The sequence below is a fragment of the Eschrichtius robustus genome, chromosome 8 (genome assembly GCF_028021215.1).
Source record: "Eschrichtius robustus isolate mEscRob2 chromosome 8, mEscRob2.pri, whole genome shotgun sequence".
NCBI lineage: Eukaryota > Metazoa > Chordata > Mammalia > Artiodactyla > Eschrichtiidae > Eschrichtius > Eschrichtius robustus.
In genome coordinates, this window is record NC_090831.1 from 129,310,341 (window position 1) to 129,332,110 (window position 21,770).

Here is a 21,770-nt window from a genome sequence, read left to right on the forward strand (position 1 = left end):
TCGTGATAAGCGTTTCATGATGTATGTAAGTCAAATTGTCATATTGTACACCATAAACATGCATAGTGCTCTACGTCAATTATATCTCAATAAAACTGGAGGAAAAAAATGCATGGCAGCCATTCTTTTTGATACTCAGAATCCCATCTGATCTGTGGATGTTTCATCAATTTTGCTCCGACGTCATTTTGACATGGGTGTACTTTTTTCTCTTTTTGACTGACTTTTGAACTTTTTACCTTGAAACCATTGTATATTTACAAGAGTTGTGAAGATAGTACAGGAGTTTTCCTGTATACGTCTTACCTAGCTTTCCTTAACATAACACATGTAACCCTGGTGTTCATCAAAACTGAAAAATTATGTCGGTACAGTACTGTTAACTACAGACTTTATTCACATCCCACCAGTTTTCCCCCCAAAGTTCTTTTCTTGCCACAGACACCAGTCCTGGAGCCCAGATGGCACTTAGTTATCATTTATTCTTAGTCACCTCCAAGCTGGCACAGTTCCACAATTGTGTTTTTCTTGACCCGGCCTGTGCTTTCTGCTGGCACCTTTACTTTGATTGACAGCATATCCTAGGCTCATGTGGTACCTTTGCTGTCCCAGACCTAGCATTAGCTAGCGCAGTGAAGTGTCACTCCATGACTCCCCAGGGGAGCTGACAGTGTCCTTTAGAGCTGGTTTGTCTGGTGCTGGACAGTAGGTAGTGTCTGTTGTGATAGCATCTGCATATTTATAGCTCATCTTAGCTGTGAGAAGGAGGCTCCCACAGTATTTCAGAGTAGGATATCTGGTGCCACTGAAGATCAAGAGAAGTGAAGGGGTTTGAGGTATTTTGCAGGTGAACCAGGCAGAACCGTGGATTAGTTTGTTGTGTGTATGTGGCGGTGTAGCAGTGTTGGTGATGGTGAAGGTTTCCAGCCAAGCAGCTTGGGGTAGAATTAATAGGGAAAGGCCAGGTGTGGGAGTGGGGAGGACCGAGAGTTAAATTTGGTCATGTTCTATTTGGGATGTCTTGTCAGACGTCCAAGTGGCTACGTCAGTAGCCATCTGTCTGTTTGTGTCTGAATGCCAAAGTGAGATCTACGATTGGAGCTAACGTTAGGGAATCATTGCTACATAAACGGTATTTAAATAACAGAGTGGATGAAAACACAGGAGTAGGGTGGGAAGGGGGCTTTGAGCCCCCGGCGTTCCCACTGTTTATTCACAGGCCGATTGCGGGGAGCAGGCGGGCAAGAGGTAGGCAGACCAGGAGACCCCACAGCCGGAAAGCCCGTGGGTGCTGAGGGCTTTGGGAGGTCAAACAGCGTGAGCCGTGAACGTGCGCGTTGGACGTTAATGGGGGAAGCTTTTCCTCTTGACGTTATATCAGAGTCAGCTTTGAGTGGTGGGCTGGAGCTGGACAGGACTGTAGTGAAGGCAGTGTTTGTGTCCAGAGTTGGCTGCAGACCGGGCGTCTGATGGGCGTCACTCAGTTCATCTGCATTTCCTTCTTGGGGTAGTCTCCATTTAGAAAGGGAGAAAACAGCCAGCATCCAAGTGTGGCTTGTGTCCCAGGCGCTGTTAATTGATGACGCTCATGTGCTCCTTCAGTCCCCGTGATGGTCCTGTGGGACAGATGAGTCTTCCCCGGGGGGTGTGGTAGGTGGTTAGGCGGTCACAGCGTTCACCACTTGGCGGGCACGGCTGAGTCTAAGCCCATCTTGCCATGTCCGCGCCGACTGCCTTGAGGATCTTGCTCTTCCCCACCATTGTCTGCACAGACACTGGCACGTTATTGCAAATACAGGACACATCGATTGGACTTAGGAGAACATGAGCTTTGAATTGGGAGCAAAGATGTCTAAGCAGTGGCATCTGACACACCGGTGACCTCTGGTCACATGTGGCTCAGGCAGTGGTTCAACTGTTAGGGGAGGGCGGGTTCATCCTGAGACTTCTCCCCTTGTCCCATTGGTGACAGTGGTCTGGTAGGGTTTCCCAGCATTTTTGTCATTGCTGGGCACTAAGATGTCCCCATGCAGCAGTAACTGGAGCTCAAAAGTGAAAATACCTACAGAGAGTTAATTAGTAGCCCTCTGAAGTACAAATGAAGGGATGCTGGCTTTCTGCTGCTTTGCGGATGTTCTTGCCAGTGGTCAGGTTTTTGGTTCCAGAGATGTGAGGTTGCTGTGCTCCTAACTGGCCATCTATTCTGGGTAGTAATTTCCAGGTTAAATTTGCCTTGTGCATCTTGCCTGCCCCAGGAGTTTGAATTTTTTTTGGTCTCTCGAAAGAGTGTACAGTTGATCCTTGAGCAACGTGGGGCTTTAGGGGTGCTGACCCCTCGCAGTTGAAAATCTGTGTATGACTGTTGACTCCCCCAAAGTTAACTAGTAGTCTGTTGTTGAGCAGAGCCTTGCCGATAACAAAGTTGATTGGCATGTACTTTGTATGTTATATGTATTATATTGCTGTATTCTTACAGTAAACTAGAGAAAATATTAAGAAAATCATAAAAAAGGGGAATTGCATTCACAGTATTGTATTGATAACGTAAGTTTACATCATATTTTTACAAGGTGAATTGTCTGTTAGTATCTACGTGACAAAAATGAAAAGATAATGTGAATGAAATTCACGTTTGTTTATAGGTATGATAATGCGTACATCAATAATGAAACAGCAGCAGTATGATTGCTTTATGGTAGCCTAGTGTAATCGATATGATTGCTTCACGATAGCCTAGCCTATACACTAATGAATGAATCATATTTTTGTGACATACAGTATTACACTCATTCATAATACAGTATTGGAAACGTTACATTTTTTAAAAGCCACTTGTGATAAGCTGATACTGGAGGGAGAGACATACTGTGTGGTTATGTAATTCTTTGAAAACAAAGTTATAGAACGAAAACTAAAATGTTACTAATTTTGTATTAAATATCACTCACCTTATATCTGTGTAGGGATGGACTGGTATGTATCTACATTACGTCTTTTGCATTCCTGGTTTACCTAACTTTTTCTTAATTTTTTCAGTATTTCTAGGCTGCGTGGTTCTTCTGTTTTTTTCAGATTGTTTCAAATCTCCAAAAAATTTACCAATGCTTATTGAAAAAAATCCGCATACAAGTGGACTTGTGCAGCTCAATCAAACCCATGTTATTCAAAGGTCATTTGTAGTTTTTTTTAAAAATTCAATTTTAATAAAATTAAGGTGCATGATGCACATCTTAAGCTTACACAAGGTTATATGTCAGTTGTATCTGGATAAAGCTGGAAAACAAACCAGATTCAATTTTAGGATATCTTTGATCTTAATTTTCTTATTGTTTTACTAAAGTATTTGCATTAAATGAGTTAATGTTTATAGACTACTTAGAATTTAAACACTTAGAATTATGCCCACTATACCTGTTTTGTTAAATTTAAAAGAATTTTAAAGTCCTGTTTTGTGCTTTCTCACAAAGATGCCTGTGCACTCCTCCCTCTCATTGATAAGGTTACATTTTATTTTTAAATTTTTATTTTAAAAAATGACGTATAATTGATTTGAGACATGTTGATTTGAATCATCTATGTCTTGCAGTGTGATTGCCACCTGAGTTAGCTAACACCTCTTGCATTATGAAATTAATTTTTTTTTTTTTGCGGTGAGAATGTTTAAGATCTAGTCTCTCAGCAGCTCTGGATATATGACCCAGTATTGTTGGCAGTAGTCACCACGCTGGGCGTTAGCTCTCCATAGCGCATTGAAAAATCTCCACAACGGTCAGACATACACAACGTGGGTTGTAGAGGTACTTGTTTCTCCAGCACAGCCCTATTTGCCTCCCCACCCTGGGATAGTATTTGGTGGTTTTGGAGAGCTTGGAGCATTGCGGATTAATGAAAGTAATGGGATTCCATTCTGCAGTTCCAAGGCTTAAGGCTTTGATTCTCAGGGGTGCTCCCTTTCCTCTCCCTTGCAGTTCAGTGGACAGTTTTTCTCGTCTCTCTTTCTTGCAGTTACAGCCTTTTTTTTTTTTTTCTTTTAATTTATTTATTTGTATTTATTTTTGGCTGTGTTGGGTCTTCGTTTCTGTGCGCTGGCTTTCCCCAGTTGTGGCGAGCGGGGGCCACCCTTCATCACGGTGCGCGGGCCTCTCCCGTTGCGGAGCACAGGCTCCAGACGCGCAGGCTCAGTAGTTGTGGCTCACGGGCCCAGTTGCTCCGCGGCATGTGGGATCTTCCCAGACCAGGGTTCGAACCCGTGTCCCCTGCATTGGCAGGCAGATTCTCAACCACTGCGCCACCAGGGAAGCCCAGTTACAGCCTTTTGAGGAGCCTAAGTTATGGATTTTCATTGCAGCCATTAGTGCCACAAAAGCAAGTCCCCTCCTGAAAGCACAGCAACAGGCCCGCCCCCTCGGGATCCCCATTCTTGGTGTAATTAATTCTCTGTTTCTGGCACTTTAACTGCTTCAGCTCAGCTGCCTCTTCCGATGTGTTTGTTGGATTTTTATCTAACATTTCTAGAGGTTTTGAGGTGGTAGGAGGGGTTTCTATTTTTGATTCTCCTGTGATATCTTTGAGTTATTTTTTGCACGAAGTCCGTGGACTGGTATGGAGGGGCTTTTCTCTGTGTGTGCTTCTTCCTGACCCTTGTTCGTGGGGTCCTCTGTAAATGTGCGACGAGGGCTGCACAGGCTGTTGTGCGCACCTACGTGCTGAGTCACGGTGCAACACAGTTTTTTTTACCATGTGTTGCTCCCCAGTGTTGAAAAGTAGAAGTGTGATACAGGTGTGCATCCTGTTTGAGATGGGGATATTTCCCAGTTGTGACGTTATTTAGCCCCAGCAAAGGGGCCTCGGAGGTTGTGATCTCATGTATTTGTTTACAGTCAGAACATTTCATTTGAAAATCTGATCCTAGAATTTGGGGGTAGGCTACTGAAAGCCTAGTTTCAGTTTTTTTTTTTTTAAACTACGCTAATATTTTTTTGTTTGGTTTTGTTTAATATTTATTTACTTAGGCTGTGCCAGGTCCTAGTTGCGGCATGCAGACTGCCAGTTGTGGCATGCGGGATCTAGTTCCCCGACCAGGGATCGAACCCGGGCCCCCTGCATTGGGAGCACGGAGTCTTACCCACTGGAGCAGCAGGGAAGTCCGCTAGCTTCAGTTTTGAGCACAGCTGCTTGACAGAAGAACCTTGCTTTATCGGGTGAAGTTACTTTGTACTCTTGTGTGGAATAGGCCTGTTTCATGTAGGTTTTTGGTCACTGGCTTAATGAGGTGACTTAGACTTCACATCTTAAGAGGGAGCAGATGTGTAGGTTGTGTTCGGTTTGTGGGACCTGAGGCTCGATCCTTGTAGTGGTGGTGGAAGCAGCAGGGATTCGTCATCCTGCGCCGGGTAGTGATGGGGAGAACGCACTGCAGGTGTCCCCTGAAGGCCTGCTTTTTTGGGTGCCCTCTCACTAGGACTGCCAGCAGGGGGACAGTGTGTTTGTTTTCATGTCCGACGGATGGGCACGGGAGGCCGGAGGGGCAGCTACAGGAACAGCCCTGAGTCAGAGCCGGGGGCCGTGGGAGGGTGTTGGCTGGTCACTAGCGAGGGCTGCCCGGCTGTGGAAGGTGTCTGCCGTTCCTGTGTAGCGTCCCCAGGGCAGGGACAGCATGTTTGTCAGGTGGCCGCGGGCTTGCCCAGTGCCTGGCACAGGAGCGCAGGGCGTGAGGGGGGGACCGATGCCCTGGGCTGCTCAACAGGGGCCTGGCAGCTGGTGGCCGGCGGGCCCCAAGGCTGGTGCAGAGTCACCTGTCGGTTTGATTTAGTTGAGACTATTCTTAGCTCATTTCAGAGCGTTTTTTTCCTACGTCGGGAAGGGTCTTCGGGTGTGAGCCTTGGAATCAGCCCCCAGACGCGGCCCCGGCCCAGCAGGCTGGTGGTTAGCGCCCAGGCAAGGCGACACCCCTCACCCCTGCCCTGTCCGCCCCTGCCCCCAAGACGAGCCCAGCCTTGGCAGTCTTGTCGCTGACCACGTATTTCTGGTTGCAGGACTCGTTTCCAACAGCCGGTTGAAACATGGTGGATTACTATGAAGTTCTAGGCGTGCACAGACATGCCTCAGCCGAGGATATTAAAAAGGCGTAAGTAATCGTATTTCTGAATGAGTAAGTCTGTGCACTCGTGTGCTGGTCATTTGCAGTGTAACTTTATATCGCCCCTAGAAATGGCACTTCAGCTGGTGTGAGTCTCTGACTGCTGCAGTCTGGTTTGAATTTTAGACAGCATTTAACAGGTTAGCTTTTGCCTCAGACCTAGGCCCACCTTACCACCTGTCATTCAGGGAGAAGAGGGCACTTGGTTTCCTCTGTCACTTTGTCTTGGGACAGTGGATTCCATTTCTGCTGGAATTAGATCAAAAACTTACTGAGGATGTGAAATCAGCCCAAAGAACTTTGACGCTGGACTTGGAAGTGGAACTGCCTTGGCGCTCGTAGGGTTGTCACCATAGCATCCTTGGTGTAGCTGCTTAAAGATTCCCGTTGCATGACCCTGTCCTGGTCCACGTTCACGCTTGAGCCTGGCACTACTGTCTGTCCTGGCTGAACCTTTGTGATCAGGGCCTGGCCCACGGGAGGCATCTGAGGCAAGTCTCAGGTCACGGGCAGCTCTCAAGGTAAACTGGGGTCAATTTAATTCAGTGTTAACGTACAGCAGAAGGTTGATAGATTTTTAGCCTAGCTCCAGACTAATGCGTAAGCCTGGAATAATAGGGAATCAGGTTCTGGTTTGTGTTGTAGGAGCTAGCTTTTCAAGGCTTCATGAAGTTGGTACTACTAGACTCAGGTGTGCAGATGGAAATGAAGGATTTTTGAACCAGGTCGTTCTTTTAAAAATACTCAACTAATTCAGCAGGTTGACTGCTGTTGGGCATACCTGAAGCTGCTTGCAGAATATCCCCGTGTCAGACCTTGGCCAAGAAACAGTGGGGACCAGGCGGCCAAGGACGTACCTTAGAGCTGTGTCACCAGTGGGCTGTGGGGTTTCTCCCGCTTGCTCACGGTTACAAGCAAGAACAGCTTGGTACAGTTGGAAGTAATTGTACTGTTCTTAAATAAACGTAATATGTGCACAGTACTTGTATTAACTGATGGAAAATCATGCCTGTATTGTGCCAGACACGATTAGAGCACGGCGTCTCCGGGTGACTAAAGCAGTGGAGTGGAGAGGCGAACGCGTGGTACCCCTTAACTCACTGTGTTATACCTTGAATCTAAGGAAATCTAGCAGTCTTTCACAAGGCATAGATAATTGAACCTTATCCTGGATGCTCATACATTTCTTCACTTTCACACAAGCATGCTAGTGCAAACCAGTTCTTTCTCTCTTTAGCTGCTTGTATGGTTTGTCTTTTTTTAAATGGAGCGTTTGTAGCACTTGAGGGGTTTTGGTCTGCTACTGCATGGTTAGGTCCACAGTGATTTAGTAATAAAGTACTGTTTTATCATTAGATTCCAGCTTTAATCCGATTTTAATAAGTTAAGCTGAGGTTTTTGATTAAAATGCTGAAATTAAATTGAACCACAGCAGCCTTACATTAATAACTTGCCAAGTGTTAGAAGGACTGTCGGTTTGTATTCTAGTCATAGATTTTTAAGGAGCACGCCCTCTCCCCATCTCACGTCCCCCCGGCCTCCCCTTTGAAATGTACACTGCTTATGTGTAGCTAATTAGAAAAGAGGATTTTTTTTTTGTTTTTTGGAAAGCATGTACTTGTTAATGTTAATTGGAACCACGGAGCAGACCGACCTTGGTCATAGAATCTTTAAGTGAATCTTGAATTCAAATCTCAAATCGTGAAAGGTGCTGGAATATTCCACTGTGCTGTAGCCAGTGGCCCACCTTCGCCCACTGATGTGAAGGTAATGGGCTGGTCAGGCGATGGGGACATAGGGATAGGGACAGTCACGTTGGCTCTTTTCTCTCAGGGAGCAAGGCCTTTGCACGTGCTCCATTTTCTCACCCTTAGCACCATTAGTGCACGCTGCCTGTACTTTGGTCCTCACACATTTTAAAAACGTTTTTTTATCTCTAGAGGTGGGTTTGTGTTATGCTGTCGATTTTGGAATGTTTTTTTTTTTCATTCTGGCAGAAAGGGAGACGTTACAACAGAAACTAAGGTTAATCTCACTAGTTTGCAGCTGTCATTTTTTTGCTTAATTATGTTTCAAAGCCCACTGGCTTTCTGGACATTGGATTGATCAGTACCCTTTTACTCCTTTTAAGATATAGGAAACTGGCACTGAAGTGGCATCCAGATAAAAATCCTGAGAATAAAGAAGAAGCGGAGAGAAAATTCAAACAAGTAGCTGAGGCGTATGAGGTGTTGTCAGATGGTGAGTAGCCCAGCATGGGGGGCTGTGCCCTCCCCAGGGCCTGCAGACGGAGGGATGGCTGAGTGAGGTTTGGGACAATGAGAAGGAGGTTTTTCTTGTGCAGATTTGACATTCCTGTTCCTGGCAGCCACTCGGTAGGTTAGCCTGAGTGCTGTGAGGCACCCTGGCCTCCAGACTTCTCCTGGGGTGGCTCTTTTAAAGCAGTCCTGACCCCTGGTCTGGGGACTGACGGGACAGGTCAGGTCGCGGGAATCTGTCTGGGTCACTGTGGGTGCGCTGGAGGCCAGCTGTGCAGTTGGTGTCGTGAGCTCTCATCCCCGTTGCCCTACTGAACGCCCTGTGTGAATGTGCTGGCTTCTGCTTGGAAGGATCTCCTGCGTGTCAGGAAATCCGGCATCGCGCGTGCAGCTGAGGTTCAGACTTCGCAGCTGGTAGGTTTCCCTCCCCAGGTCTAGAGCTTATGTATTGAATGGAACTGAAAGTCAGATCTGCTGGCTTAGTTTCAGGGGTCACGCGGAAGGTAGCTGTCAGCCAGATAGATTCCCCGGGTTCTTGGTAAGAGAACCGTTGTGTGTGGGCCGTGTGGTAGGGAGAAGACTGTGGAACTTTGTGAGAAAACTGGAGAACTGCTGACGCCACCTTGCCAGGAAGCGGTACTGGAGGGCCTGGTATGAGTCGAGGCGGAGACATGTAAAAGATGAGAGGCGGACTCACCGACCACAGGGAGTGGACCCTTTGCTCCAAGTGTCGTTACATGTGGCCAGGTTCACTGTTAAAAGAGAGTTCTGATTTTAGAACCAGCTCCATGTGACCGTCACCCGTGTTGACACCCGTGTTAATGCGGGACCATCTTGCTTAGGTCCTAACAGCCCCTCCGCCTTTATTTTGAAGGAAGGCCTAGTCGTCCTATTTCACAAGTGACTTTTGTCCTTGTTATCGTCGTCATCGTCCTGGCGTGTGTCTGCTGGTCCAGCACGCGCAGATTCACGGACCAGGAGCATGAGAAAAAGGGAGGACTAAAGTCAAGCTTGATTTTTGGTAGAAAGAGAACCTTTCAACTCCCATAAAAATGCTGTTTTTTTGTTTTTGTTTTTTTGGTGAGGGGGAGTGTATTTTTCACATTCTCTTACTCAGCCTTCAATCCCGGGAGTTACCTTCACAGATACGCAGTGACTGTTCTTACAAGTCTCTGATTACCAGAAACTGGCTGTAAATGGTTTGCTTCTACACTTGTTTCCCCCATAAACCCCTGTTATTTTACCACACGATTTTGTAGAACATGAGATTTTAGGGGAACACACATCGTGTATCAAAAGAACCTGTATGTCTGAGCAGGGCTGCATCGTAGTTGTTTTTATTCTAGAACATAAATGATAAGATGACCAGGGATAGTAGACCATCATCAAGGCTTGGGTGGGCTCTTGCCTTAAGCCAGGGTGGTTAAGCTGTAGGCTTTGGGTTGGCTCTTAACTCTGGCTGTTATTTAGTTCATCTCTTTTCTGCCCTCACCAAGACCCTGTCCTGTTTCTCTTTGTGCCACAGATCTTATCCCCCAGTTGGACTTTGTAGTAAGAAGGTACATGTCTAGGGTTGGAATCGTTTTGCAACTTTCTATTGGGGTTTTGATGTAGTATGCATGGGCGCGGTGAGCAGTAGAGTGAAATAAATGTTTTAAACTTGACAGTACTTAAAAACGTTTCGAGTTGTTTTTAAGGGAGAGAAGCACTTAGATGTTCCGTCTTTCACCTTTTCATCTACAGTAAGGGAGGCCTAGCTCTTTAAAACTGATCGTGGAAATTGAGAACCACAGCGGGTCTTTGGTTTACAACTTTGGAAACACTTTATTGAATTTTGAGGAAAAAGAACAACTTCGTCTTTACTGACTTGTCTTTTTAAATTTATAGCTAAAAAACGGGACATCTATGACAAATACGGCAAAGAAGGATTAAACAGTGGTGGTGGAGGTATGTGTGTACATGTTGGTCTTTCTCTTGGCCTTGTAGTGACCAGAGGAGGTGGTCTGATGGCAAAGGGTCTTACGGGGGCTCAGTGTGTTATTTCTCTTGGACACTCATGTTTCAGTAAATACGGATGCAGTCTGGAGGGTGGGCTGGATGGGGGAAGGAAGGAGAAATTGATAACACGGAAAAAGCCTATTGAAAGTCTCTTTGTTATACTAGGAAGTGTATATTGGTGTGCATTTTGTAGATAGGAAATACTGTAAAACCTCGCGTCAAGAGTTTGTACCCTGAGGGCAGTACCTGATGCGTCAAAATATCCTTAGGGTTTAAAAAAAAAGATTCTTTCAAAAAACTAAATAACCACCTAAGCAACTGCCTCTGGTGGTGAGACCTAGACGTGTGTATTTTTGATGAAAAGTTCCTGCAGTGATCTGCTGTCCTGCCGGCTCCACAGTCGGCATTTGGACATTCACGCTCCAAACCGGCCGTACACACGTATGAGTGAACGTTTATGTGCTTGGCTTGCATGAAGTTTCACAACAAAGAATAAAAATAGTGTAATATTGTGTGCTGATGACACAGTTAGAGATGGTGAGAAAGTCCTCGGGTGCTGTGTGCAGCTCAGGAACGCTGACGTCCAAGCACATTTCCCAGCTCTGGGCTCAGGTGGTTTTGATCTCGGTAGGGCTTGAGAGAGCCTCAGGTTTATGAAACATTTTCCTTTTTTAGATCATGGTTTGTATTGAAATATAATGTCCTGTAGACAAGTGATTGTGTGTCAGCTGCGAGCAGGAATCCATAACTGACATCTGTGCTTGCTTCTGTAGGTGGAAGTCATTTCGACAGTGCGTGTGGGTTTGGCTTCACATTCCGAAACCCAGATGATGTCTTCAGGGAATTTTTTGGTGGAAGGGACCCATTTTCATTCGACTTCTTCGGTAAGTTCATCGTTCTGGGTCGTTGGTTACATAATGTGTCCGTGACTCTCGAAGACAGACATACCCGTTCTGTTTAATCACAGTTGTAGCTTGTCCTTAAACTTGCTGTCTGAGCAGTGCAGGAGTTTAACTAAACCCCTTTTCCTTCTCCCTTCAGAATATTTTTCTGAATTTACACCTTGCGTGTTTACATAATAAAGGCTTTAATGTACTCATTTCCTTGGCTGTGTTTGCCTCTGATGAACTACCTCTGCAGTGGGAAGGATGTGGACACTGGGGGCTCAGAAATGCTGTTCCTGGTCGGACAATGCATTCTATGTGAATTTGCCGTGTAATAGTCTGGTTAAAAACACTAAGCATCGAGGCAGATGTTGTTCAGAAGACATTTGATCTATAAACTTGTTTTTGTTTTTCTAATTGTGGTGTTAGGACTCTTGAGTTTGCAGTTTTTGGAAAGAAAGGACACCTCTAGAGCAAGGCATCACAGATGTTCATCTTTGAGAGAACAGCTTTGCCAAAGGAGAGTGTGCTGCTCTAGCTCCTGTTTCATTGTAGGAGAGGGTTTCCCATCCGCTGCACCTCTTGGTCCTGGTGCCCGACTAGAGGCAGAGTGTCGGGAACTCATGTTAGGGTCTGGTGTCGGGAACGTCCGGTGTGCTGGGCGGCTCGAGAGGTCAGGGTTCATTCAGCGTGTGCTGCTGAGGCCACTGTTGTCTTTGGCTCCTGGAGGGGGAGACATACCCTGTGTTTGCTCCCTTCATTGCCTGGAGCCTGGTTGAGAAGACTGAACGCCACCTGCAGCCCCTCAGGAGGGAGACAAGAACAGCAGTTCTGTCTACAGCTAACACAGGGGCACCAGTGGACCCTGCCCATGCAGGCGTGAAGAGGAGTAAGGCGCTACCGTGTCTGGTAGGTGGTGGGCCTTTTACATGGCGCAGTCCTTCAGTTTATTTCAGCTGGGGATTCAGAGAGACTGTCCTTATTTATTTATTTTAGCATCTTTATTGGAGTATAATTGGTTTACAACGGTGTGTTAGTTTCTGCGTTTCCTTATTTTTTACTATTTTATGGCTTTACTTTTTAAGGAAGTAGCTTATGGAGGAAAGGTGTGTATGTATACTAGTGTATATTAGCGTTTTCACGGACCAGTGTAACCACAAAACCTAAGCAGGGGAGTGTTCCAGTGGGATGGGGCAGGAGACTATGTCTTTTTTGAAGACTTTATTTTTTGCATTAATTGCTGCTACCATAAGCAGAAATATGTATTGGGAAGGCTCCCTATAAATATGATATGAAATATAATTATGTCCTTTATTAATTTCCCCTTATATTGGTAGAATATCTTACTGTAAGAAAAACACAAACAGTTTTAATGATCTTTCCCGTCTTACAATTACCTTGTGTCTCATTACAGCCTTTAGCGAGCTCCAGATGTGTTATTTTGGGGGAGCAGGGCAGGTGCTGGGTGAAATTGGCCCGGTCTCTGCCACCTCGAGCTGTGAGGGGGGTGGCAGAGAAGGCAGAGCAGGCTGCCCTCGCCAGGGCTGTGGCCGGCGGCGCATACGTGCTGCTTCATCACTCACAGGGCTTCTCAAGGGAAGAGCCCCTTAGTGCTTGAACAGTAGCCAGGTTTTGTTTGCCTTGGGAGAAAAATCTGACAGGCCACGCTTTCTCATTTAAAATGATTTTCCTTGAGGCGCTCTTTCTAGAGTAGAGAAGGGATAGAGATGATAATCAGATGTGGATGAGTTAAGTAACATGTGGTTCTTACCCATTATGAGCACTGACTTCCACATCTTCTAAATTGAGGTTTGTGTCTATAAAGAAATCTTTATGTGCATCTGTAATTCACTTAGAAGAGTTACAGATTGCAGGATGTACGGTGGAAATTTCTTCTGTTGGATTCAGAGTCCAGTTTAGGAGAGACCTAGTCTTCCTGTAGATCTAGACTCTCAGGCCCTCTGTTTGAGATACTGCGTTGCTCACGTTTTAGCACTAGGCATTTCCCATATGTTTCTCGTGATTGGTGTGGCAGTGATAACTTGTCCAGCCCATTCTTGTAGGTGTTCTAGGTGACTTCCGTTTTCAGGCTCTCAGGGTTTGCACACAGGAAGAGAATCTGCGCCGTGGCTACTGCAGGTATGACGTGACAGTGCGCCCCGATGGCGGTATGTTCAGTGCAGAGCTGAGTGAACGTAGGGTTGGGGGTTTTCTGCTTTGGCAGTGATTTAGTTGATGTTTCTCAGTATCCAACTCAACCCGGTTATAGCGTCCATTTATAGTAGTGTGTTATTTTTTCATCTTAATTTTTCACACGACCAACTTTTTTGCGCTCCCGTTTTCCAAAAAAAAAAAACAAAAAGAGTAGCTCAAAACCTGTTAAAAGACATTCTGAGCTTCGCTTTGCGTTTATCAGAGTATAAAACCCTCTTGACTTCAGACTCCCCAGATGAAAGGGGAGGAGGCTTGAAGAACCAGAGCTGGTGGGAAGGATTGAGGCCTGAGGGGTGCTGCACAGGCTGCCACGCTGCAAGGACTGCTACGTGGCGGGAAGAGGACGCGGGCCTGCAGGCCTGCAGATAGACGCAAGCCTCCTCGACAGACGCCTTCCCAGAGAGGGAGGGGAGAGCATTTCTAGGACGCCGAAGACTGGCTGTGCAGCGTAGGATGCAGGCCGACCTTTCAAGGCTGACTTTGCCGAACGTAGAGCACGCACAAAACTAGCCTTAGGAGCATGTTAATTGGAAAAAATTAATGAGTAGGGATTATACTAATGTGAATTAGGATGATCCCTTCATTTGTTTATTATTGAAGGATGCCGTTACTCGGTAGAATGATGTTCTAAGATAGAAAAGCTTTGACCATTACAGGCCTAGCAGGAAATGCTGTCTGGGAGACATTTCTCCCGACTTGCACCGTCTGGTTGGATAGCCGAAACCAAGCTCTGAAACCGAAAGCCTCTTCCCGAGAGCGAGAGTGAGTTCACTTTGCTCGTGTCCCCTCCGCACGGGCTCGGGTCGTGCATGGGCACCCGGCCGAGGAGGGGAGAGGAGGGGGCGTAGGTGCAGCGCAGGCAGGCGGAGCTGCGGAGGGAGGGGCGCGGCCAGGCGTGGGGGGTCGAGAGCCGGTCGTTCCGTCCTCCTCCAGGGTCGGGGAGGCGGCCCGCGAGCAGCTGGCGCCTGAGGAGGAGGTGGTGCCAGGAGGGCAGCGAGGAGCTTGAGCCCGGCCGGGCGGGGCGGGGGCGAGCTCCCCAGCAAGGGCCTGGGGGCCACCTCCAGTGAGGACGGGCCCCGGGGGCCCGAGGGGTGTGAGGACGCGGGCCCGAGCTCGAGGCCCCGCTCCTGTCCCGGCGGGCTGTGCGGTGAGCAGGGCGCTGACTCCCTGCCCACGGTGTGTCTGGAATAAAGACTTCCTGCTGCTAGTGCCTGACGGTCCTTGGGCAGCTCCCCGCGGCCGTTGTGGAGGTGAGTGGAGATGCACAGGGGCCTGGGACGCCCTGCAGGCCACCCTCCACGTGGAAGCCGTGTCATAGCCCGAGGCAGCGCCTGTGCTAGTGTCCAAGCGGCAGGAACAGCAGACCCCGAGGTTGGAGCCTGAGACAGGGTGCGGCCTGGCTGGGTCCCTCCCCAGGCCTCTTCCAGCTTCTGGTGGCCTCAGATGGTTCTTTCTTTGTCTTCACATCGTGTTCCCTCTGTATGTCCAGATGTCCCTTTTTATAAGGACACTAGTGACATGGCATCAGGGCCACCCGAGAGAGCTCCTTGTAACTGGATCGTCTGCAGAGGCCCTACTTCCCACATGAGGTCACGGTCACTGGCCTGGGGGTTAGGAAAGCCGCATCGATGGGGGCCCCGTTCACCCTATAACGTGTGAAGACTTGTTCTGCGAAGACTTGTTCTGCGGTTTAGGAGCAGCACATTTTGAAAGGGGAAGCCTTTGAAGTTAGACACGCCGAGAGAAGCTGGACGTGGGAGAGCGTAGCCTGCGGCGGTGGGAGAGGCCCTTGGGAGAGGCAGGGCCCGGGTGGTGACCCCCCCGGGTGGGCCCGAGACCCGGCGGCCAGCGTGCCCCCGTCCCCGTGGGCCCAGGCTCCGCCTGCACTGACCTGCACGCGAGGAATTGGAAAGGCGGCAAGGAGTAAGGCTTCAGGTCCACACCAGACAGCGTGTGAAGTTTCCTGCTAAAGGAGTTAAAAGAAAAACATTTTCCACGAGACTTAAAACGACTACGAAGCCCCTGTTGAGCCCCTGGGCCCCCACGCTGGGGGAGGGGTGCTGTGGCCAGGAGGGCCGGAGGGTGGCTCTGTCCGTGTTTGGGAAGTCTTCCGTCGGAACGGGGAGCAGGCGTGTGAAGATAGCTGGGCGAGGGCGGGTGCCGTGCTGGTGGGCCTCGTGTTCCTCTGACCCAGACCCCGCCCCAGCCCAGCCCCAGCGGGAGGGGAGAGGGTTTCCTGAGAAGGTCGCGCTCGGTGGTTTTCTGGGCCACGAGAGCAGCAGCCGCGAGGTTCGGATCATCTCCCCCGGGGAAGCCAGCACCTGCCGCGAGCTGGTTTTGAGGGTTTTAATGGAGCTCCCGGCGCCACCCAGGGCAGAGCTCCCCGAGTCCGTGTAGGGCTTGCTCTCCTTCCCTTCCTCCTGGAGTGGTGCTCCCCCGGCCTCAGGTGCAGGGCGAGGGGCAGGGTGCTGGCTGGGTGGCTCCCTAGTGGTTTGTGAGGGGACGGGTGGCATCAAGAGAGAGAAGGGACCCTGGCGAGACGGGCCACACACTGACCCTCACAGACTCCTTCTGTGAGGGACAGAGAGTCTCAGGGAGCCCGAGACCTCTGCTGGCGTCTGAAATGGGACGATTTGGGTTCAGTGTGTGTATTTGGGATCCTTGGCTTGGACAGAGTTCTGTAATCATTAGAAACTACAGTGCTCCTACCAGACCTGTGATGTAACTAGAAACTGCATTTTGTAACAGAATAGTTGTATGCAGAGTTGAAAGTGTGATGTTCATTTGGCATATATTATCTGCTTACTGTTTAGTGCCAGGCACCACCAGATGCCGGTTCAGCCACGGAGAGGTGTCCCAAACCCATCCTCCCCAGGGTTCCAATCTTGTATCACGCTATGGCTGTGTTTCTGATTTGTTGCCGTTTCTGTTTCAGATTCTTTTCAAATATCTTATTTTCTACTTCTGAACATGTGAGAAAAAAACATTTTAAAACTTGAAGTTGTCGTGAAAGGAGTGTTTTGGTTTTTGTTTGTGGTGTTGGGATTAGCTGGGAGATTATCACGTTGAAATCTGTCTGCTCCCCTTGGCCTTTGAATTGCAAGTGTTTCCCCTTTCCTAAGGGGTGCTGTAGTTGAGCTTTGAAACTGTAGTACAGTGTGATTTTCCTTTGTTTGAAAGGCCCAGGATGCTTTTTCGAGTTTATGGTGTTTTCCTTTTTTGTGCGGTTTTCTGTGTGTGCCTGGGAACTTGATGGCGTGTGGCCATAGGAAGGGACCGGCGGCTGCCCTAAGTCACCAGTGCAGGCCTCTCCCTTGCTTGGGTTTTGTGTTCACTGAAATGTTTCCTTCAGGACAGAGGGAGGAGTGCTCATAATCATGGCACTTGGCTTTGCTTCTGTTGGCGTTTGGTGTGGACTTCAGTATTTGACTTGAGTTGGTTTCAGCCAACTGTTGTGGTGTGGTTACTGTTCTATCAGATACTGAATTTTGGTAAAATTTAAGGAAATGCATGGGTCTAAACGTCTTTGCACTTAGCTTTTTCCTTAAGTCTTCCTCTGTGTATGTATGCGTGTAAACGTTTGTTCCATTTTGCGCTTAATTTTTTCACAGCATTCAGTGCAGTGTATTTTTTGTCGTAAGTTTGACATCGTTACTTAGGGTGTTGGTCAGTTTAGTGTTTTGCAAATGTCACCTTCAGGGACTGTGTTTAGTACTTCTGAGAGAAGAGCAGGATCTTACCAAGTTGTAGAGGTGTGTTTGATCCAGGATGCCTAAGACACTGAAAAGAAAGAGTTAAATCATAGGATAGGTATGTGCCTGTTTCCTGTAATGTTTGTATCTCACAGCACAGCATTGTTACGGGATAAAGACCTGGCTAAAGACTCTTCTAAAATGACCAAGGATACAGAATTTAGAAAGTCTTCTATTAGGTTGTCCAGAGAGACAGATCCAACAGGGTGTGTATCTCTATATCTCTCTTCTGAAGAAATTTAGTATAAGGTATTGGCTCATTTGATTATGAAGATGGACACTTTGAAAATCTGCAGAGCTGATGCCCCAGTTTGACTCCATCAGGCTAGAAGTGCCATCAGTGTTCCGGTTCAGAAGCCATCAGGCAGGAGAATTCTCTTGTGTTTAGAGGGGTGGGGGTTGGCCTTCTGGTCTAGTCAGCCCTTTGGCTGATGGGATGGGGCCCGCCCACCTTGGGGAGGCCAGTCTGCTCTGCTCACTGGGCGGTCATCTCACCCGAGAACAACACCCTTGGAGACGCCCCCAATAGCTGGGTGCTGTGGCCCCTTCAGGTTGACACACAGAAGCCGTCCACTCCTTCCCAGCTTGGCACCCACACTCGTTATCTCCTTGAACCATGCTTAATCTCCAAATAGAGACAATAGCAAGATCATAATCGTGCCTAACGCGATGGCTGTCCTGCATGTAATCGAGAATGTGCTAACCTTTCTCCCAAATAGGAGGTCAGGTCCTTGAACTTACCTTTCTCCTTGGTGCCCTGTAGCTGAAACACTGTGATACAAAGCCTGCACTTGATGTGATGTGATGTGATAAGGGGGTAAAAGAGGCAAGAAAACAAAGTTGTGCTTAGTATTTATGAATAACATGTATGCACAAAGTATTCATAACGAAATTAGGAGGAAATACACCCGGCAGTTCCAGCCCTTGTTTCTGTAACAGGGCCTGTGGTCGTAGCTGCTGTTTGTAACTACCTCCTTCTTCCACCTGGTCCATATTCCCTTTGCCCATCAGGCACCTCGGCTGGCTGTGTGGTTCTGTATCCCTGGGGGAGTGAAAGTAAAAAAGTACTTGGTAGAATATTTGGTTATGTTGACATGTCTTATTAAAACTTATTTCTAAAGTAAATGCAGTATTTGCCCCTTTTAACCTCAAAAATAATAATATAACACAGGCTCAACGTAAGAAATTGGACAACGTAAATGAGATAAAAGGAGGGAGGGGGGAGTCAACCTTTGTCTTACCACCAATTGAAAGTCCACTGTCAACATTTTTCAGATATTATAGTTGGGATGTGTATATATATATATATGTTCTCTTCTGCCTTTTTCTAAAGCGTAAACTTGATGACCATTCAAATACTTGCATTTAACGTGCTCTCCATTCATTTACTCTTTTGGAAAATTAGGTAAGTTTCAGTTTTCACTATAAATGCTTTGGACTCCTTTAGTATAGTTAAAGTTATTTCCACGTTTGGTGAGTTGATTTCCCTGAAGTAGAATTGAATTGCTGGATTGAAGGGCCTTTAAAAATTGTATTTAGCTTGGGGGCCTGAAGATCATAAAAGCTCGTGACCCATACTCCCCGAACCAGCAGCAGCCAGTGACGGGAAGCTCTTAATAAGGATTTGCCTGATCTCACAGTGGCACCTGTTAACGACACATCGCTATAATCATGACTTTTGTTTTTAATGTGTTTTTTGGTGTCACCATGACTATTACAAATGAGACTTTTCATTTTTAGGGTTAACTGTAGTATCTGAAATTACACGTTAAAATTCGGTGACTACTTGAATTGTAGAAAGTCATATTTAGGCTGTATAATAGAAAAATATGCAAGATAAAAGATTTTAAAAATAAAAGAATACAAAAGTACAAGAAAATGTAATTGAAAAGCTAGCTGGCCTTATTCTTACAACATACTACTCAACCATCTTTTGAAGTAGCTTCTGAAGAAGGTGATTTTATAATTATGAAAGGCTTAATTTAGCTTCATGTAAACAAATTAAAACCGTTTGTTTAGTGGTGGTATCACATGGACACTGGTTTAAGTTGGTCTCAAAAGCCCTGTGAACAACCTTTAAAGATTTAGTTGCTGTATGAACCTTAAATTGTAACATAACTAATTGTTACAGCAGTAATAAAAGGAACATTGCAGAAGGACACAAACAACATGATTCAGTGTAAAATAAAATTTTAGAGCATGCAGAACAACACATCGTTTAGGAATTCGTATATGGATAGTGAAAATCTAAAGCTGGTCCTGTAGATTCTTCTTAACGAACGGCTGCTTCTTGAAAGAGAAAATTACTGCGCTGTGAGTTTAAACTGTACTTGTTGCATTATGTTTCTGTGTCTTAAGGTGGGTGGTTGTAACATAAGAATGTGAATTATCTGCCATCTTGTAGATCGGATCTATAGAGAATGTGTCACTGCAGGTGTGTAGGCCATGATAATAAGGTAAAAGGTGACTTAGTAAATAGAATGCTTGTATTTTATTTGAACAGGATAAAGTCTCTGAAGAAATTTACAAAATGTCTCCAGCTCTAGATAAAGTTTATGGTTCATTTTTCTACTTGCATTTCTAAATATGGTAATAATGGGACTGTAAGCCCTGTTCACAAGGTAGCTGGTAAATGAATTTCTTAAAATTGTGTTTGAAAACGGTGGCGTCTACTGTGGAAGTGGGAATTAAGCCAAGACCAGCAGGCCCTGGGGCTTCCTTGTTCACAGCAGCAGCCCTTGCCCAGTACTGCCGGGGGCTCGGGTTCCCTGTGGGGCGGTGGACCTGGTCTCTGTGCGGACATGTTCACTCCTCCTCCCTCTAGCACTGCCTTCTTTCTAGATCTCTCAACAGGCCACCAGTGACCAGGTTTTCTAAATGTTTGCTTCTTCAGGCCTGTTTTCGTGTACTTTGCATAGCTTGCTTATTTAAGAGAGGCCTTGTAGGTTTTTTTTTTTTTTTTGCTTTTTAAAAAAATTTTATTTATTTTTGGCCGCGTTGGGTCTTCGTTGCTGAGTGCAGGCTTTCTGTAGCTGCGGCGAGCGGGGGCTGCTCTTGTTGCAGAGCGCGGGCTCTAGGCGAGTGCGGCCATGTCGTTTTGCCACTCCTTTCCTCGCCCCCATTCTGAGCGTTCCTTAAGCTGCCTTGGCCTTGCCTGGTCCTTGGTCATTCCTCGGGGTCTGTGACCAACAGCGCACGTAACCTCTCGCACATCCTTTCAGGTCACTGCCAGTTACCCTGGGGGTGTGGTACGCTGCTCAGGTCACGTTTGTCTGTAAGCATGAGTGCACCATGAATCTCAGTTTCTACTTGGTTTCGTGCTCACTGTGTGTTAACTTTTCTATTTACTTTTATTTTCTTTTCATTTTACTACTCAAATGCATTAACTTCCTGCTTTGGTCACTCTTGCCTTGTCTTAAAAATATGCCGTGCTGATTCTGTAGTTTGTGTGTCATGGGTTGCTTTTCTCTTTCCCCGACATGCATTTCTACCTTACTCATCCATCAGGAGTCCTTGTTTTTATTTTTCTTTTTTCTTTTTTTATTTAAAATCAGCTATCATTCTTAATGGACACTTTTTTGTTGTTGTTAATAAATTTATTTATTTATTTTTAGCTGCGTTGGGTCTTTGTTTCTGTGCGAGGGCTTTCTCCAGTTGCGGCGAGCGGGGGCCACTCTTCATCGCGGTGCGCGGGCCCGCGGGCCTCTCACTGTCGCGGCCTCTCTTGTTGCGGAGCAGAGGCTCCAGACGCGCAGGCTCAGTATTTGTGGCTCACGGGCCCAGTTGCTCCGCGGCATGTGGGATCTTCCCAGACCAGGGCTCGAAGCCATGTCCCCTGCACCGGCAGGCAGACTCTCAACCACTGCGCCACCAGGAAAGCCCAGTGAATTTTTTAAAAAGTTTGTATAATTCATGTTTTCAGTAGGTGCTCACTGATTGATGATAATAACCAAAAAAAGCCCCTGAACTGTCAAGGCTAATCTTATTTTTATTTTCAGGAGCATTTTGGTATCTCCGGTAGTAATATGATGCCTATTCACGTTAGTAATTTTCTATTAAAGTATAATGTGGTGTCTGCCAATTAACATTTATTCAGATTTGACTTCAGCTAATCCTTTCTAAAATTTTTTTGAGATGTCAGGCTTGCAGAAGAGTAAAAGGGATTCCTTAGCACTTGGCCCAGAATCACCAGCTGTTAAATTTTGCCTCACTTTGTTACAGCATGCTCTTGCGTTATAAGTAAATACGTTAGAAGAATCCATTTTTGTTTTTATTCCTGAATGACTTTGGAGAAGGCAGCCCAGACTCCATGCAGTACGACTACTTAGGTGTGAAATCATCCTAACCTTTTAAATGGTGTCAGCTGGGACAGTGTCTACCAGAACTTTCAGTAAAAAGCTGTGTTAAAACAGCTCTCTGTCCAAGTCTGTAGTGCAGATTAATGACCTTGAGTTTTATATTTATATATAGTGTTGTGTTTTTTTTGTTTGTTTTAAATCCCCGATGTATTCTAGCTTTAGTTGCA

At 46.6% G+C, this 21,770-nt stretch overlaps 1 protein-coding gene across 5 annotated transcripts in view; it reads left to right on the forward strand.

Moving 5' to 3' along the window:
• DNAJB6 (DnaJ heat shock protein family (Hsp40) member B6) overlaps positions 1–21,770 on the forward strand; it is a 71,127-nt gene that overhangs the window by 12,234 nt on the left and 37,123 nt on the right. For all 5 annotated transcript variants that reach the window (XM_068549774.1, XM_068549777.1, XM_068549776.1 and 2 more), the window contains exons 2-5: positions 6,036–6,127; positions 8,271–8,380; positions 10,285–10,344; positions 11,169–11,279. In XM_068549774.1, coding sequence (XP_068405875.1) covers positions 6,063–6,127; positions 8,271–8,380; positions 10,285–10,344; positions 11,169–11,279 — 346 coding nt within the window. In that variant the 5' untranslated portion in view covers positions 6,036–6,062. The remainder of the gene's footprint in view (positions 1–6,035; positions 6,128–8,270; positions 8,381–10,284; positions 10,345–11,168; positions 11,280–21,770) is intronic.